Genomic DNA, 19,803 nt, shown 5'->3' with positions numbered 1-19,803 from the left:
GACATCTTCACCTGACGCCTTCAGTCAGGTACGCACTCCGCTGCTGGCTTCGGTCCTCATCCCTATCGAAGGGGAGATCTTTTCTCCCAGTGAACTGGCTTGTCCTGACCACGGACGCCAGCCTCCTAGGCTGGGGAGCAGTGTACCGGCACCACACTGCTCAAGGACGTTGGACGCCCCAGGAGTCTTTCCTACCCATAAACATCCTGGAACTCCGCGCGATCTTCCTCGCGCTCAGAGCGTTCTGCCCTCTGCTAGCGGGTCGTCAGATTCGAGTGCAATCGGACAATGCGACAGCTGTAGCCTATAACAATCGGCAGGGGGGCACCCGCAGCAAAGCGGCTTATCTCGAGGCCCACAAGATCCTCAGCTGGGCCGAATCGTCGGGATCAGTGATATCAGCGGTACAGATACCGGGGGTAGAGAACTGGGCAGCAGACTTTCTAAGTCGCCAAGGCCTGGCTGCCGGAGAATGGTCTCTCCACCCAGATGTGTTTCTACACATCTGCATTCGCTGGGGCACACCAGACGTGGACCTAATGGCCTCAAGGTTGAACGCAAAGGTACCCGCGTTCATAGCCAGGTCACGCGACCCCGCAGTCCATCGGCGCGGATGCTCTAGTCTGCTCCTGGCACCACTTCTGCCTGCCTTACATATTTCCACCTCTATCCCTGCTGCCGCGGGTAATCAGGAAGATCAAGGCAGAGGGAGTCCCGGTGATACTGATAGCACCGGACTGGCCCAGGCGCGCCTGGTACGCCGAATTAGTACAAATGCTCACAGACGCACCGTGGCACCTTCCAGACATCCCAGACTTGCTGACCCAAGGGCCCATTTCCCATCAGAACACCAGAGCCCTGAAGCTGACTGCATGGCCATTGAGACCTGGGTATTAACAAGAGCGGGATTCTCCCCCGCGGTTATTTCCACCATGATCAGCGCCCGAAAGCCTGCTTCATCCCGCATTTACCACCGTACGTGAAAAATCTTCCTTTCATGGTGCAGGGAAACTAACGTCCAGCCTCTGCCTCTGGCCATCCCCAGAATTCTCAATTTTCTGCAGGTCGGCTCTGTTCCCTTAAAGGGCAGGTCTCAGCGCTCTCAATCTTCTACCAATGCCGCCTGGCTCAAAAACCGCAGGTCAAGACCTTCCTCCAGGGCGTTTCCCATCTAGTTCCCCCGTACAAACAGCCGCTGGAACCATGGGACCTCAACCTCGTTCTGGACGGTCTCCAGAGGTCTCCCTTTGAACCCCTCAAGGAATCTTTCCTTGCTCTTCTGTCCTGGAAGGTAACATTCCTGGTGGCAATTACGTCCATCAGACGGGTTTCGGAGCTAGCAGCACTCTCTTGCCGCGAGCCTTTTCTGATCTTTCACCAGGACAAGGTGGTTCTGCGCCCCCTTCCGGATTTCCTTCCAAAGGTTCTTACCCCGTTTCATTTGAACGAGGACATTGTTCTGCCTTCCTTTTGTCCACACCCGGTTCATAGGGTGGAAAGGTCTCTGCATTCGTTAGACCTCGTCAGAGCTCTCAGATATTACATATCCAGGACAGCCCTCTTTAGGAAAACGGACTCTTTGTTCGTCATTCCTGAGGGGCCTAAGAAGGGACAGGCAGCTTCAAAGGCGACTCTGGCTCACTGGATTCGCTCTGCGATCCAGGAAGTCTACCGCTTGCAACGCAAGCCCATTCCTAGTGGGCTGCGGGCTCATTCCACGTGAGCAGTTGGTGCTTCGTGGGCCATTCTGCATCAGGCTTCAGTGGAATAGGTGTGTAAGGCTGCGACCTGGTGTAGCCTACATAGGTTTTCAAAGCATTACAGAGTTCATACCCAGGTTTCAACTGAGGCAAATCTGGGTAGGAAAATTCTGCAAACGGTAGTAGAGCACCTCTCTCAGTAGGCGCTCCAGGCTGTCTGGGACTGGTTCCCAGTCCTTGGGTTGTGTTGTCTTGTTTTATGTTTCCCACCCATGGACTGCTTTAGGACATCCCATGGTCCTGTGTCCCCCAATGAGGCGTCAGAGAAAAACGGATTTTTGTGTACTCACCGTAAAATCGTTTTCTCTTAGCCATCATTGGGGGACACAGCACCCACCCTGTTGCCCTGTTGGGCCTTGGTTCTCTCAGTACCTTATTTGGTTATGACTCTTCTTTTCTCATGTTCCTCTGTTGAGAAGTTTTTACTGTTTTTTTTCTCCTACTGCTTGTGTACTAAAACTGAGGTTGCCTGGCCCGGCCAGGGGGTGTATACTGCAGAGGAGGAGCTATGCTTTTACATCTACTTGGTGTCCTCCTATGGATAGGCAGCATAACACCCATGGTCCTGTGTCCCCCAATGATGGCTAAGAGAAAACTATTTTAGGGTGAGTACACAAAAATCCGTTTTTCTTTATCGTTCCTATGTGAGACCCAGACATTGGGTGTATTATAGCTTCTGCCTCCGGAGGACACACAAAGTACTACACTCAAAAGTGTAGCTCCTCTCTCTGAGCTTATACACCCCCTGGAGAACCAGATCTAGCCAGTTTATCGCTTTGTGTTCAGGAGGCACACATCCACACATGCATTCTCATCTGATTTTTCATTTTTGGAAAGAGTTTGAAGAAAAGCGGGTCCAGGCCTGGACCCCCGGCATGTCCCTTCTCACCCCACTGTGTCGGCGGTGCTGTTAAGGTTGATTCCAAGGCTGGAGCCTTACATGCCGTGCTCCTTCACCATTCCTCCGGGCTCTGGCTTGAAGTGGGAGCCAGCACGGTTCTCCATGCTTGCAGGAGACCGGTCTCCATCCGCAGCCCTTCAGGATCCTGCTGGACCGGCGCACTCGCCCCCAGGGACTTGGAACCCTGCGTCTCAGCAAGCCAAGTACCTGAGACGTTTATATATGGGGGTCCCTTGTACTTTATTGTTGGGGGAGAGTGTGCTGAGTGATTTTTGTGACATTTCCGGCGGGTTCTCTGGCTGTCGCCTGAGAACCGCGCCGATGGTGCCTGCGCGCCGGCCGCACCGCTCAAATTTAGGCCCCGGCTTCGCCATGCAGAGGGACAGTGCGGCTCCGCCCAGCGGCCGTTCTACACAGGGGAGAGACACTCCTCACTGAGTTCATGTCTCCTCCCCTGTAGGTCTCTTTGGCCCTCCAGATCCCGCTCTCAGAGTGAGTCCCGCTCCCTCTCTTCACTCCGGCTCCATTTTCTCAGCGTTCTTCCCTGCGATCAGCGCTGGCTGCAGCATCCCTGCTGAGGTGCTTGGGGGTCCGGACTTTGGGATCTGGAGGGCACACAAACCGCTTCGCGGTCTGGTAAGCCACAACCTCCGGTTGTGGACCTTCTGTATATACTCTCTGGGGGTCATTCTGGCAGAGCCCCCACTTCAGCAGCATGTCTCACACGAGGAGCAAGGCTCCAAAGCTGTATTCAGTATGCACTGCATGTAAGCTCCTACTGCCTGAACCGAGCACCTATCCACATTGTGATGCCTGCTCTAACCTGACGATGCCTCAGCCTGGAATCGCCCCAACAGTGGTCTCTCAGGCTGCTCCGGTCCCTGTGGCTGAACCCCCGGCTTGGGTAGAATCCTTATCTAGGTCTATCTCCCAGTCTTTTGCCGACTCCATGGGACAGCTGTCCAGGACTTTGCTGAACATGCATCAGCCCCCTTCACAGGGTGCCTCTGCTGCTAGGGCTCTCTCAGCGGAGCTCACAGAGGATTCATCATCTGTTCCCAGACCCTGTCCTCCTAAAAGGAGACGCAGGGCTCCCTCTCCTTCCTCGTCCCGCGGCTCTGTTTCAGACGCTGACTCGCGGGACGAGGAGGATGCCTTTACAGGAGGGGGCTCGGAGGCTAACTCCATGTGCCCCATTGATCTGTCAGAAAGTGACTCAGATGTTAGTGATTTGATTGCGTCCATTAATTCTGTACTGGATCTCAATCCGCCAGTATCAGAGGAGCAACCCTCTCTGGCAGAAAAGCACCAGTTTACCTTGCCTAAGAGGACAAAGAGTGTGTTCTTTAACCACTCCAGTTTTCAGGCCACTGTGACCAAGCCTAGGGCCTGTCCTGACAAACGCTTCCCAAAGCGTGGTTCTGATGACCGGTTTCCATTTCCACCTGAGGTGGTCAAGGAGTGGGCTCATTCACCAAAGGTAGACCCTCCGGTGTCTAGGCTATCAGCCCGGACCGTTGTGTCGGTGGCTGACGGCACCTCACTTAAGGATTCCACTGACCGCTAGGTCGACCTTCTGGCCAAATCTGTGTATGAAGCTGGCGGGGGCCTCGTTCTCCCCAACTTTTGCAGCAGTGTGGGCTCTCAAAGCCATCTCTGCTTCTCTAGAGGAGATTCATTCCCTCGCCAGAGTATCTATGCCCGAAATGGTTGCTTTAACTTCCCAAGCTTCAGCTTTTTCATCCTATGCCATGTCTGCCATGCTGGAGGCTTCTCACCGCACTGCGGTGGCTTCGGCTAATTCCCTCGCTATCCGCAGGATCCTGTGGCTTCGCGAGTGGAAGGCAGATGCTTCCTCGAAGAAGTTCCTTGCTGGACTCCCTTTTGCTGGGTCCAGGCTGTTCGGTGAACGGCTGGATGAAATTATTAAGGAGGCTACTGGCGGGAAGAGTACTTCCATGCCACAAACCAAAACCAGGAAACCTGTCCAGGGTAGGAATCAGTCGAGGTTTCGTTCCTTCCGTTCCTCCAACTGGTCGTCCTCTAAGCCCTCGGCCTCGTCCACTAACTCAGCCAAGGACCAAAAATCCAGCTGGCGCACAAAAGCGCGTCCACAGAAGACCGCAGGAGCTGCTGCCACTAAGGCAGCCTCCTCTTGACTATCTGTCCGCGCCAGCAACGTCCTTAGCCGGTGGCAGGCTCTCCCACTTTGGCGACGTGTGGTTTCAACACGTCTCCGATCAGTGGGTGCGGGATATCATCTCCCACGGCTACAGGATAGAATTCTCTTCCAGCCCGCCAAACAGATTTTTTCTGTCAACTCCCCCCTGCTCCAAGGCCGCCGCCTTCTCTCAGGCCGTGGCATCCTTGCAGGCCAACGGAGTAATTGTACCGGTTCCCCCCCGGGAACGGTTCAGAGGTTTCTACTCAAATCTCTTCCTAGTCCCCAAAAAGGACGGTTCCTTCCGGCCCATCCTGGATCTCAAGCTTCTCAACAAGCATGTTCAGGTGCGGCATTTTCGCATGGAGTCTCTGCGATCAGTCATTGCCTCAATGACCCAAGGGGATTTCCTGGCATCCATCGACATCAGAGATGCCTATCTGCATGTGCCAATTGCAGTTTCACACCAGCGTTGGCTACGTTTTGCAATCGGAGAGGAACATTTCCAATTCGTGGCTCTCCCCTTCGGGTTAGCCACGGCCCCTCGGGTATTCACCAAGGTCATGGAAGCAGTGGTTGCGGTTCTGCACCTCCAGGGGTTGGCAGTGATTCCTTACCTGGACGACTTTCTAGTCAAGGCTTCATCCAACGCAGACTGTCAGCGGAGTGTCTCGCTCACTCTCGCCACTCTAGCCCAATTCGGGTGGCTTGTCAATCTGCCCAAATCCACTCTGACTCCGACCCAGAGTCTCACGTATCTAGGGATGCAGTTCGAGACTCTGCCGGCACCTGTGAAGCTGCCCTTAGTCAAACAACAGTCCCTCCAACTGGCGGTGCGCTCTCTGCTGAGGCCCCGCCGTTATTCCATCAGGCACCTGATGCAGGTGCTGGGTCAAATGGTGGCCTCCATGGAGGCGGTTCCCTTTGCCCAGTTCCATCTGCGCCCCCTGCAGCTGGACATTCTCCGCTGTTGGGACAAGCGGCCTTCCTCCTTACACAAGTTAGTGACTCTGTCGCCACAGACCAGGAGCTCTCTTCAGTGGTGGCTTCGGCCCCTCTCTCTGTCTCAGGGACGCTCCTTCCTGGCCCCGTCCTGGGTGATCCTCATCACGGTTGCCAGTCTATCCGGCTGGGGAGCGGTATGTCTCCACCACCGAGCGCAGGGCACTTGGACTCCGTCCGAGTCAGCCCTCTCGATCAATGTGCTGGAAACCAGAGCTGTGCTTCTAGCTCTCCTAGCCTTTCACCACTTGTTCGCGGGCAAGCACATCCGAGTCCAGTCAGACAACGCGACAGCGGTTGCCTACATCAATCACCAAGGCGGGACACGCAGCCGCCTGGCAATGTTGGAGGTTCAACGCATCCTTCAATGGACGGAGGACTCCAAGTCCACCATATCCGCAGTCCACATCCCAGGCATGGAAAACTGGGAAGCAGATTATCTCAGCCGTCAAACCGTGGACAGTGGCGAGTGGTCCCTGCATCCGGCAGTGTTTCAGTCAATCTGCCGCAAGTGGGGCACTCCGGAAGTGGACCTAATGGCATCCCGTCACAACAACAAGGTTCCAGTTTACGTGGCTCGCTCCCACGATCCTCAGGCCTTTGCAGCGGACGCTCTGGTTCAAGATTGGTCCCAGTTTCGTCTGTCCTACGTGTTTCCCCCTCTAGCTCTCTTGCCCAGAGTTCTGCGCAAGATCAGAATGGAGGGCCGTCGAGTCATCCTCATTGCTCCGGACTGGCCCAGGCGAGCTTGGTACCCAGACCTGCTCCATCTGTCCGTAGAGGTGCCGTGGCATCTTCCGGACCGTCCAGACCTTCTCTCACGAGGTCCGTTTTTCCGCCAGAATTCTGCGGCTCTCAGATTCACGGCGTGGCTCTTGAGTCCTGGATCTTGACTGCTTCGGGTATCCCCCCTGAAGTCATCTCCACTATGACTCGGGCCCGTAAGTCTTCCTCTGCCAAGATCTATCACAGGACTTTTCCTGTCCTGGTGTCGCTCTTCCGGCCATTCTCCTTGGCCTTTTTCCTTGCCGACCCTTCTGTCTTTTCTACAGTCTGGTCTGCAGCTAGGACTATCCCTAAACTCTCTCAAGGGACAAGTCTCAGCTTTGTCAGTTCTGTTCCAGCGGCGTATCGCCCGGCTGGCTCAGGTCCGCACCTTCATGCAAGGTGCGTCTCACATCATCCCGCCTTACCGGCGGCCCTTGGATCCCTGGGACCTCAATTTGGTTCTCACGGTTTTGCAGAAACCCCCCTTTGAGCCTCTTAGGGAGGTTTCTTTGTTTCGTCTTTCACAGAAGGTGGTCTTTCTAGTGGCCGTAACTTCCCTCAGGAGAGTCTCTGATTTAGCTGCGCTCTCTTCGGAGTCACCTTTTTTGGTTTTTCATCAAGACAAGGTGGTTCTCCGTCCGACTCCGGACTTTCTCCCTAATGTGGTTTCTCCTTTCCACCTTAACCAGGACATTACCCTACCTTCCTTTTGTCCGGCTCCTGTTCATCGCTTTGAAAAAGTGTTGCATACTCTGGATCTGGTGCGGGCGCTCTGGATCTATGTGTCTCGCACCGCTGCTCTTAGGCGGTGCACCTCTCTTTGTGCTAGCCACAGGTCGGCTTAAGGGCCTCTCTGCTTCTAAGCCGACCTTAGCCCTTTGGATTAGGTCGACCATTTCGGATGCCTACCAGTGTTCTCAGGTGCCTCTCCCGCCGGGGATCAAGGCACACTCGACCAGAGCTGTCGGTGCCTCTTGGGCTGTCAGGCACCAGGCTACGGCTCAGCAAGTCTGTCAGGCTGCCACTTGGACTAGCCTGCATACCTTTTCAAAGCACTACCAAGTGCATGCTCATGCTTCGGCAGATGCGAGCTTGGGCAGACGCATCCTTCAGGCGGCTGTCGCCCACTTGTGAAGTTAGGCTCCGCCTACTTCTCAGTTTTTCTGTTTATTCTCACCCATGGACTGCTTTGAGACGTCCCAATGTCTGGGTCTCCCATAGGAACGATAAAGAAAAAGAAAATTTTGTTTACTTACCGTAAATTCTTTTTCTTATAGTTCCGTATTGGGAGACCCAGCACCCTCCCTGTTGCCTGTTGGCAGTTTCTTGTTCCGCGTTTTATCACCGGCTGTTGTCGTAGACAGAGACTCCGGTTGTTACGGTTCTTGCTCTGTTTTTACTTGTGAGTGGCTATTCTCCTTCAGCTTTTGCACTAAACTGGCTAGATCTGGTTCTCCAGGGGGTGTATATGCTCAGAGGGAGGAGCTACACTTTTTAGTGTAGTACTTTGTGTGTCCTCCGGAGGCAGAAGCTATACACCCAATGTCTGGGTCTCCCAATACGGAACTGTAAGAAAAAGAATTTACGGTAAGTAAACAAAATTCTCTTTTTTTTAATGTCGTCAGTTGCCTTAATAAGGATCACTAACTACTGCCAGATTTCTTTACTAGGTTCTGGAAATGTGCTGAAGGTGCAGCAGCTTCTTCATATTTGCAGTGAACACTATGACTCCAAGGAGAAAGAAGAGGAGAAAAAAGACAAAAAGGAAAAAAAAGAGAGTGCTGCGGACATGGGATCACACCAGGTGTGGCTTAATTCTGGTCTAAGGCAAATTTACAGCCTCATTATTGTTCAGATAATTGCCCTAATGATTTGGCCATATAGTATTAGGACTGGCCATAAATATTGACAGAATTAAGCTGCACTTACACTGATAGATCCTAGGAGCGCTTATTTCACGATAATGTTGCAGTGTAAACAGGCTGACGATCATCTGATGAACGAACAAGAAGCTTGTTGATTGGGTGAAATATATTTTGTGCTGCACAAAACCTCATTCCTCTCTGCAGAGCATCATTCTGTGTAAACATTGGCAGCCTGTGCAAACTGTGAATTTATTACATTGTTCAGCACACATCGTTTTCCGTAGTCTGCTTGTGTAAATGTGCTATTTACCAACCACCAATAGACAAATATTTACTCCTCATCGGTCATTTAGTGCAACAACTTGGTCTGTGTAAATGGACCTTGAGCCCTTTTGTACAGTCCAAGGTGATTGGATATGTTCTGGCAACAATATTATCCCCTTAGTGCAGATTGACAACTGTACATCAGTTCTGGATTCTAAGGCCATGTGCCCACGGGAGCTTGCTACTGCGGATTTTGCCGCGGAAAACTTGCGGCTTTATCTGGATTTTCCAGATAAATCCGCAGGTTTCAGCATGTACAGACACTCCCCATGTTATCCTATGGGACATGGGGAGTGCTGTGTCCACGTTGCGGAATGTGCAGCTGCGGAATATGTTGCAGATATCCCGCAGCCGCACATAACTGCATGTCAATTATTCCTGAAGATTTACCTGCGGATGGTCCTATACTTACCTGCCTTGATAGCAGACACCCGGTCACTTTCCCTCGGTGCACAGGAGGCTGGAGCACGGTGGATCCATGAGCAGGAAGGAGGTGGTGGGCGGGGCCTGCACGAGCTCCGGTCATGTGACAGCTAGTTCAGGCCCGCCCACCTTCTCCTACACAGTGCAGACGCTGACAGACGCCGGAGAGAAGTGCTGCGTGATGGATGTAAGTATGAACTCCCGATCACTGCAGCACTTGTTCTGCATTAAGGATGCAGTGCTGAAGCCATGGTACTGTATCCTCAATGCAGAATGCCCGCACCATATCCGCAGGACATTCCGCAAATAAACCGCAGCATTGAAACAGACAAAGTTGTGCTGTGGTTTTCTGGGAGCTCCTGCGAAATGTCCTGCGGATATTACCGCAGGATAATGTCCCCGTGGGCACATAGCCTAAGTGTGTTGCACCTGCTCTGGAGCTGAACACAAGGTAGATGATGGCTACACAAGGTAGATGATGGCTACACAAGGTAGATGATGGCTACACAAGGTAGATGATGGCTACACAAGGTAGATGATGGCTACGTTACATAGCTGACAAATCTCCTCATTTCAGCTGAATTAATCAGTCCTCATGTGCCACTAATAGCCACAGGTGGATAAATCTCTGACAGCGGGATTTAACAATAGCCTGTGCAGAGCGGGTCATTCCCCGCTCCCTTCCATGCTCCTGTGACGTGATCGCGGGGCACCAATGGGTTGTCATGACAGCTGCAATGTAACCGTATTTGGAATTTTTTCCTGTTTTCCAGTACACTATATGGTAAAATAAATAGTTTTGTTCAAAATTACAACTCGTCCTGCAAATAAGCCCTCATTTAGCTAGAATGATTGAAAAATAAAAAAGTTAGGGTTCTTGGAAGAAGGTGGGGGGGTGAAAAATGACAAGGTCATGGAGGGGTTAAAGGCAATCTGTCACCAGATTTGGCGACTATAAGCTGCGGCCATCACCAGTGGGCCCTTATATACCTCATTCTAACATGCTGTATATAAGAGCCCAGGCCGCTGTGTAAAACCTAAAAATCACTTTATATACTCACCTAATGTGGTGCAATGCAGACTGGTCGGATGGGCTTCTCCGGTACAGGCGCCTCCTCTTTCGGCCATCTTTGTCCTCCTCCTTTTAAAACCTGGGTGCATGATGCGTTCTAAGTCATCCACACTAGCCGGCATTGAGGTTCCGCACAGCCACACTACAATACTTTGAACTGCCCTGCTCAGGGCAGATGAAAGTGCACCTGTGCAGGACCTCAATGCCGGTGAGTGTGGATGACATAGAACGCGTCATGCAGCTTGGCTTCAGAAGGAGGAGGACACATGACCAAAAGAGGAGGCGCCATTACCGGAGAACGGAGACACCCATCTGACCAATCTGCATCACACCGCCCCTTGTATGAGTATTATAAAGTGATTTTTACGCTCTACACAGCGGCCTGGGCTCTTATATACAGCATTTTGGAATTTTTATATATAAATTGAGGGTGTTCCTACCCTCCCTGATTCGCCTCTCCCATGTGACTGCAGTATATTGATGGTTTACTATGGCAGCCAGGGGATTGCTGAAGGCCCTCTTCATTGCTATATCGGTACAGGTTGAGCTTAATAGTAGACCGTGATTTACACCATATACTGCAGCGCTGTGGTACTGCAATATATAGTGAAAGCGATTAAAATAAAGTAGTAAAGTAATATTTAAGATAAATTCAACCCCCACCCCCTTTTTTTTCTTTACTAAAAATAGAGTCCTAGAATTGCAGTGTTTTGGCCACCACAACTTCTTAAAACTAAATGCAATATAAGTCATATATACCCCAAATGCATATAAATAAATTAAGCACACTGTTCTGACGGAAAAAAAATGAGTTTTGGAAAAAGGCGACACAATTTTTTTTTTACTTTCGCGACCACCCTCCCATGACTTTTTTTTTTTTTTTAAAGCTTAACCTGTGTATGTGTGTGCCCTGTAGTATCAGCCTAATATACACATCTCGCCTTCTCCATTATTAGGCAGTTCTGCTCCTCTTCTCAATGACATCGCTGCTCCTCAGACTCTTCGAGTGACTTTTGCCATGTAAGTGTATGGAGTGTCAGAACCAGGCTCCAGAGACTTACATTGGAAGAGAGACTTCTGGCTCACACAGAGATTATGGCGTGACCTGGAGAGTCTGAAATGCACTGACGTCACTCAGAGGATTTAGCCACCAATATATGTTTCTGTAACTGAAACATTAGATCAGCATTTTCTCTGCCAACAGGGTGTGGCTGTCCTTGGCATTGCTCTCATCGCAATGGGTGAAGAAATAGGATCAGAGATGGCGCTTCGCACTTTTGGGCATTTGGTAAGAAATCTGATTTTTCTTTAATCCTCTCCTATTGGGAAGCTGTTATACTATTTTTTTTTTGGAGGGGGGGGGGGGGGGGGAGTGAAGACATTATGTATTTGATCATTACGGTTCCTAGCCCAGCATTCTGGATCTATAATTGGCTGTACCAGGGAATGGCCAAGAGTCGGCTGGTGAGATGAGATGTCGCTGCAGTCCCTAATATATTGTTGAAATATTAATGGTCCCTCTGTAGCATTATAGGAGGTACAGTGTGATGTGAACATAGCCTTAAAACAGTCTGCGTGCTAAAGAGTTGTGTGTTATCTCCGTTATCTCTGTGTGCTTCGGTTTGCTCTACATGCAGCCCATAGCTGGTTTGCAGGTTTATAGTCGGAGGTAACTTAAGTAAAAACATCCAAATGACAGATTTGGAATTAGGATCTTTGACTCTATTTACTGATTACTGTAGGGTTGTGAGGTTGCAGAGGTGACACAATCTCTTTTATGATTGATTTTGATCAGATATTGGTTGTGAATACCCCTGGCGTGTCATGTGTCGATATATTTATAGACCCATCTCGGTGAATATAAATAGCAGTTCAGTAAGTGAGGGGGACAGTTTAAAGGGTTTTCCAGTTGGAATGTCAGATCGGCGCATGTCCAAAAACCGGCACCCCCCACCGATTGGCTATTACAAGCTTCACTAGATATAAATATTATAAATACTTGGGACATAGCTGCAAAGCACAGCTCCAGTCAATATGTTGCAGTTTCTATTTAAAGGAACCTGGCAGTGGCTGCAATGTATTGATTGCTGCTGTGCTTTGCAGCTATATCCCAAGTATTTATGTCCAGCAAAGCTTGTAACACCCAATTGTTGGGGGTGCTGGTTGTTGGACCCCTACCAATCTGATCTTGATGATCTATAATGCTGATAGGTCATCAGTATTTGTTGACCGGACAACCCCTTTAATTGATTGGATCATAATATGAAGTTGCACAATTTACCCACATCAGTGATGGACTATTAGGTTACATTACTGTAGGGACACTAGAATAAAAATGCAACTCTCTTGTGAATGGGGTGATATGTGCATGAAGTGGTCTTTAAACAGAGCATTGATGTAAGGGCCCCCTCACACACATTCAGCTAACTGCTTTACCCGCTGATATCTGGGACCTTCAGATTCTCCCTCACCCCCCTCAGATATTGGTATGTCTGATTTTGGACTGATGATCTTTGTTCTCTGGGAGATAAGCCAGCTCCAGAATAGTCTATAGAGAACATAGGAGCTAGTGCACCTGTATATGGAGGAGTTGGGAAAGAGAGCTGCCAGAAGAACCATAGTTTGACCAACCACTACCTATTGTGTATGGGGCCCGTTCAATGCAGTTTTCATTTTTTCCTTTTATTAACTGCAGTCAATCTTTTCCTTTTTGTGATTTATTGCAGCTCCGGTATGGGGAGCCCACGCTCCGCAGAGCGGTCCCTCTGGCTTTGGCCCTCATCTCCGTCTCCAATCCAAGGTTGAATATCTTGGACACATTGAGCAAGTTCTCCCATGATGCAGACCCTGAAGTGTCCTACAACTCAATCTTTGCCATGGGCATGGTGGGCAGTGGTAAGCATTGCACACTGTTTTCTATCCGTATATTTGTGTGATCTCTGGAGAAGATGACTTCTTTCTTCATTTCTTTAGGCACAAACAATGCACGACTTGCTGCTATGCTGAGACAGTTAGCCCAGTATCACGCAAAGGATCCCAACAATCTGTTTATGGTGCGGCTGGCACAGGTAGGTAAAATAGTTACACAGCTCCGCTTGAGACCATTTTCTTCCACTGCAATCATGTACTATATAAGAACCAGAGCTAATATTTGACTTTCCATTGTTGCAAGCTCTTTCAGGCACTGATTAACCTCTTATGGTGAAACATGAAAGAAATGCAATTAGTCAAATTATGTAATGGACTGAGATACTAATTTTCAATGTCTCCTAAATGCCCCTGTATTTTCTAGGGACTTACTCATTTGGGGAAAGGGACACTCACACTATGCCCGTATCATAGTGATCGGCAGCTCATGAGTCAGGTGGCAGTGGCTGGATTATTAACCGTGCTTGTGTCCTTCTTGGATGTTAGGAACAGTAAGTAGCAGTTTATTGAATTATACGTGATTGTCCCTGCTTCGTGGGTCTTTACCGTGTGTTCTTTTTATTTACAGTTGTGTTGGGAAAGTCGCATTATATACTGTATGGTTTAGTAGCTGCAATGCAGCCACGAATGTTGGTCACGTTTGATGAGGAGTTACGGCCTCTTCCAGTCTCTGTCAGAGTTGGACAGGTAAGACACATGCCTTACTGCTGGAGGTACAATAGGTGTAAAATACTGGTTAGCATCCACTCACATCTACTAATCGGGAGGTGATGGCTTTTTAGTTTTGAAGTGGCACAAAGTGAAGTCTTCTATACTTTAGATGAGATAAAAAATACTCTGGTCTAATATCCTGTTCTCTGTGTTGGAGGCCACTTACCAGGCCAAGTAGGCAGCAGCAGTGCCCAGGATACTGACAGGGCCAGCGTTCTGGGGTCACCCAGCATCTGCAGCAGGAGCTTTACTGATATTAGCATTATCCGTACAGCTTCCGATGTAGGGGACTGCTTGAAGACCTTTGGTGACATCACGATCTTGTGATCGAGATATCACAACATGTATTGTTACTTTGAGGGACTTCAGGACCTTTGGTGACCTTACGATCATTTGATTGGTCATGTGACTGTGATGTCAAGGTCGTAAGTGTAAGGGATGAACAGAAGATGTAGTGATGGTGTGTGTGCGCGTCCAGAATTGTGATGGGCAAGTTGAAAGCTGGTGTATGCACCAGCCCTATACAGTTAGGTCCAGAAATATTTGGACAGTGACACAAGTTTTGTTATTTTAGCTGTTTACAAAAACATGTTCAGAAATACAATTATATATATAATATGGGCTGAAAGTGCACACTCCCAGCTGCAATATGAGAGTTTTCATATCCAAATCGGAGAAAGGGTTTAGGAATCATAGCTCTGTAATGCATAGCCTCCTCTTTTTCAAGGGACCAAAAGTAATTGGACAAGGGACTCTAAGGGCTGCAATTAACTCTGAAGGCGTCTCCCTCGTTAACCTGTAATCAATGAAGTAGTTAAAAGGTCTGGGGTTGATTACAGGTGTGTGGTTTTGCATTTGGAAGCTGTTGCTGTGACCAGACAACATGCGGTCTAAGGAACTCTCAATTGAGGTGAAGCAGAACATCCTGAGGCTGAAAAAAAAGAAAAAATCCATCAGAGAGATAGCAGACATGCTTGGAGTAGCAAAATCAACAGTCGGGTACATTCTGAGAAAAAAAGCAATTGACTGGTGAGCTTGGGAACTCAAAAAGGCCTGGGCGTCCACGGATGACAACAGTGGTGGATGATCGCCGCATACTTTCTTTGGTGAAGAAGAACCCGTTCACAACATCAACTGAAGTCCAGAACACTCTCAGTGAAGTAGGTGTATCTGTCTCTAAGTCAACAGTAAAGAGAAGACTCCATGAAAGTAAATACAAAGGGTTCACATCCAGATGCAAACCATTCATCAATTCCAAAAATAGACAGGCCAGAGTTAAATTTGCTGAAAAACACCTCATGAAGCCAGCTCAGTTCTGGAAAAGTATTCTATGGACAGATGAGACAAAGATCAACCTGTACCAGAATGATGGGAAGAAAAAAGTTTGGAGAAGAAAGGGAACGGCACATGATCCAAGGCACACCACATCCTCTGTAAAACATGGTGGAGGCAACGTGATGGCATGGGCATGCATGGCTTTCAATGGCACTGGGTCACTTGTGTTTATTGATGACATAACAGCAGACAAGAGTAGCCGGATGAATTCTGAAGTGTACCGGGATATACTTTCAGCCCAGATTCAGCCAAATGCCGCAAAGGTGATCGGACGGCGCTTCATAGTACAGATGGACAATGACCCCAAGCATACAGCCAAAGCTACCCAGGAGTTCATGAGTGCAAAAAAGTGGAACATTCTGCAATGGCCAAGTCAATCACCAGATCTTAACCCAATTGAGCATGCATTTCACTTGCTCAAATCCAGACTTAAGATGGAAAGACCCACAAACAAGCAAGACCTGAAGGCTGTGGCTGTAAAGGCCTGGCAAAGCATTAAGAAGGAGGAAACCCAGCGTTTGGTGATGTCCATGGGTTCCAGACATAAGGCAGTGATTGCCTCCAAAGGATTCGCAACAAAATATTGAAAATAAAAATATTTTGTTTGGGTTTGGTTTATTTGTCCAATTACTTTTGACCTCCTAAAATGTGGAGTGTTTGTAAAGAAATGTGTACAATTCCTACAATCAGATATTTTTGTTCAAACCTTCAAATTAAACGTTACAATCTGCACTTGAATTCTGTTGTAGAGGTTTCATTTCAAATCCAATGTGGTGGCATGCAGAGCCCAACTCGCGAAAATTGTGTCACTGTCCAAATATTTCTGGACCTAACTGTACTTGGCAGGTGATGGCTGTGTATTACAGCTTGGACCTGCTTCTATCACCAGTGATTAACTCATTAAATCCCACTGTCAAACTGTGACAGCAGCATTTAATGCGCCGGCATGGTGACACACCATTTTAAGCAGCCATCGGCACACCTGTGATGGGATAGCTGGTCGTCGATGGGTTGATATGACAGCGGAGGGTCAACTGAAGACCTCCATGCTTGTAGTCACAGTGCTCCTTCGAACCCTGCCTGTGGCCGGGCTTCAAAGGAGACTGTGATTTTCACTATATTCAACATTGTGGCACTGCTATATGTAGCAATTGTAAGTCAACGATGGCAGCTTCAATTTCCCTAAGGGAACTATTAGAAAAAGTAAAAAAAAGTTTTCAAAAATTTGAAAACAGTATAAAAGTTCAAATTGCCCCTCTTTTGCCAAATTACAGATGTGCAGTAATAAGTGATCAAAATGTCTATAGCAAAATGGTATTAATAAAAATTGTCTCGCCCCGCAAAATATAAGCTCCATCGATTTTAAATATGTCATAGTTCGTGGAATAGGGCAACAAAATCCCTCCCCCCCCTCCCTAAAAAAAATTTGTTTTTTTGCAAACCTTTAATTTTTTATTTTTCACCACTAAAATAATGAAAAAAAAACTGGACATGTTCTGGTATTGTCGTCGTCATCATCATACTGATGAGGAGAATGATATTGCAAGGTAATTTTTATCACACAATGTACACCATGAAAACAAAATACACACACGCGCACTCCTCTCTCTCACTCCTCTCTCGCTCCACGCTCACACGCACGCTCTCTCGCGCTCACACGCTCTCTCGCGCGCTGACACGCTCTCTCGCGCGCTGACACGCTCTCTCGCGCGCTGACACGCTCTCTCGCGCGCTGACACGCTCTCTCGCGCGCTGACACGCTCTCTCGCGCGCTGACACGCTCTCTCGCGCGCTGACACGCTCTCTCGCGCGCTGACACGCTCTCTCGCGCGCTGACACGCTCTCTCTCGCGCGCTGACGCTCTCTCTCGCGCGCTGACACGCTCTCTCTCGCGCGCTGACACGCTCTCTCTCGCGCGCTGACACGCTCTCTCTCGCGCGCTGACACGCTCTCTCTCGCGCGCTGACACGCTCTCTCTCGCGCGCTGACACGCTCTCTCTCGCGCGCTGACACGCTCTCTCTCGCGCGCTGACACGCTCTCTCTCGCGCGCTGACACGCTCTCTCTCGCGCGCTGACACGCTCTCTCTCGCGCGCTGACACGCTCTCTCTCGCGCGCTGACACGCTCTCTCTCGCGCGCTGACACGCTCTCTCTCGCGCGCTGACACGCTCTCTCACACGCTCACACACACGCACTTACACTTGTTGGGGGGGGAAGGTTTTGCAAGTTATTCCCCCCCACTTCCCCATTTCCAGTACACTGGTGGTAAAAGTACAGCTCATCCCAGAAAAAACATGCCCTCATATGTCTGGGAACATGGAAAAATAAAATTACTGCTCTGGGAAAAAGGGAGGAAAAACTGAAACGGAAATTGGCTGCGTCGTGAAGGAGTTAATGAGGACATCAGAATGTATAGGCTTCTGGTGGTATATATGTGCTTTTATGTATGGGTCCGTATGATGGTGCTCTGTGTATACATATAGGGGTGTGGTGAGTGTGTGCTATATGTGTGTAATATACATAGTGTGTGTCACTGACTGTGTGTACGTAGCGTCGATTTATAAATCCCGGATGCACAGTTCATAGGTGTAAACATCTTGGCAATTGCCCATCGAAATGCAGAAATGATACAGATTGAGATGCCTGTTTTATGCCCTTATATTTTAGTATGTAGTTTTGCCATAAATTAACCCTTTACTTCTTAAGCTTTATTCCAGACATAACATGGGGTCTGCTAGGTTATATATAAATGTTGCCATTTTTTTCTCTATAGGCTGTGGATGTTGTTGGCCAGGCTGGCAAGCCCAAGACAATCACAGGATTCCAGACGCACACAACGCCTGTATTGTTGGCACACGGCGAGCGGGCAGAGCTGGCCACAGAAGAGTACCTGCCTGTAACGCCCATTCTTGAAGGATTTGTCATCCTTCGAAAAAACCCTAATTATGATATGTAGTGCTTGAAAACTGTGGTGGGAGGGCATATTGTGGGGTCATGGGACTAGTTGTGTTTTCTTTTTGTTACTAAATCTTATTAAATAATTTCACAACCGTTTCTATACTCTGGATTAATAATGCCTGCAGTCGGCATAGCGTGTCTTCAGAAAAACAAGGCTTGATGCAATACACTCATAATGGGATTTTGTTTTCCCATTGCACAAAAGCAAATGCAGTTGATGACTAAGCTGCTAGTGTGCACACTGTCATTGGACACGGCTTACGTCATAGAAGTGCTTTCTGCGGATGCACATTGAGCGTTCACTGCTGGATCATTTTTGTCAAACATTTTGCATTTTAATTATAGATTTTATTCTAAATGGATTTTATTGGACTGTCAATCCACCCCATAGTCACTGAATACATTGTACACGTCTTGTATTTTATTCCTTCTATACACAGGCCGTGTGAAACACAAAATATTCTGTAAAACATTTTCCCAAAGGACTTATTTTGTGTAAACGGGAAGTACCATAATTATGTTTGGACCCCTATACCAACTGTTACTTATTTACAGGTACAGAAAATAAAATGACTTCCTTGTCTATGGGTCAAGAGACAAATTTCATGATTTTTTTTTTATAAGCTGTAAAATGGCACAATGCAATCTATACTAATTCCTCCAAAGGTCCAGAATTAGAATGTTAAATTGGATTCCATTTAGGTTGTCATGAGCCCTCATCATAGATTGCTACCGACCAATTTACATTTAATCTACAGTTAACCCCTTCACAACCACATTTTTTGCAATTTTGACCATTGTCACTTTCAGTTAATAACTGGATCGCTTCAACGTATTCCAGTGATTATGCAATTGTTTTTTGGGGGGGGGTTGTTTTTTTTTCTTCAAGACACATTGTACTTCACTATAATGGTAAATTTAAGACAATATTTTTGGCTTTTTTTGTGAAAATATCATAATTTTAACTAAAATGTCACAATTTTGTTTTTTGTTACGAAGTTAGAAGGGTTGAAAGATTGTCAGAAATTTCTAATTTTTACAACAAAATGTACAAAACCATTTTTCTCTGACGCCTCATTGGGGGACACAGGACCATGGGTGTTATGCTGCCTATCCATAGGAGGACACTAAGTAGATGCAAAAGCATAGCTCCTCCTCTGCAGTATACACCCCCTGGCCGGGCCAGGCAACCTCAGTTTTTAGCTTAGTGTCTGTAGGAGGCACATCCTTTCAAGGTTTGTTATTTTTTGAGGGCGACGGTTTCTCTTTGGTACCGATCTCCCAATACCATCAACTGGCGGGAACGCGGAGTGTCGTCTCCACGTACCCCCTCCTGCGACGCTGGATCCTGGGCTGCCTTTTTCTGGACGACGGGTTCCACAGACACCGATTTTCCAGAGCCCAGGGCAGAGGCATAATTCCTCAGCCCCTCTTTGCAGGCTCTGAGTTGAACATGGCACCTGTGTGGCCGGACACAGCAAGCTGACTCTGCTATTTCCACTGCCTGGACTGAGGCAGTGTTAAGGTGAGATCCCCCCTGACTGGTTTCCCAGACAAAGGGAGAAAAGACTGTGCAGGGAAGGCTCCCAGGACTA

General features: G+C 48.5%; 1 protein-coding gene across 1 annotated transcript in view; it reads left to right on the top strand.

The window, feature by feature from the left end:
• Positions 1-18,304, top strand: part of PSMD2 (proteasome 26S subunit ubiquitin receptor, non-ATPase 2) — an 81,880-nt gene extending 63,576 nt beyond the window's left edge. The window contains exons 15-21 of the mRNA XM_075340342.1: positions 8,263-8,396; positions 11,481-11,564; positions 13,003-13,171; positions 13,250-13,344; positions 13,569-13,695; positions 13,773-13,891; positions 18,024-18,304. Coding sequence (XP_075196457.1) covers positions 8,263-8,396; positions 11,481-11,564; positions 13,003-13,171; positions 13,250-13,344; positions 13,569-13,695; positions 13,773-13,891; positions 18,024-18,206 — 911 coding nt within the window. The 3' untranslated portion in view covers positions 18,207-18,304. The remainder of the gene's footprint in view (positions 1-8,262; positions 8,397-11,480; positions 11,565-13,002; positions 13,172-13,249; positions 13,345-13,568; positions 13,696-13,772; positions 13,892-18,023) is intronic.
• The last annotated feature ends 1,499 nt before the right edge of the window (positions 18,305-19,803 follow it).

Source organism: Anomaloglossus baeobatrachus, chromosome 3 (assembly GCF_048569485.1).
Source record: "Anomaloglossus baeobatrachus isolate aAnoBae1 chromosome 3, aAnoBae1.hap1, whole genome shotgun sequence".
NCBI classification, from domain to species: domain Eukaryota; kingdom Metazoa; phylum Chordata; class Amphibia; order Anura; family Aromobatidae; genus Anomaloglossus; species Anomaloglossus baeobatrachus.
This window is presented reverse-complemented; position numbering and strand designations above follow the sequence as displayed.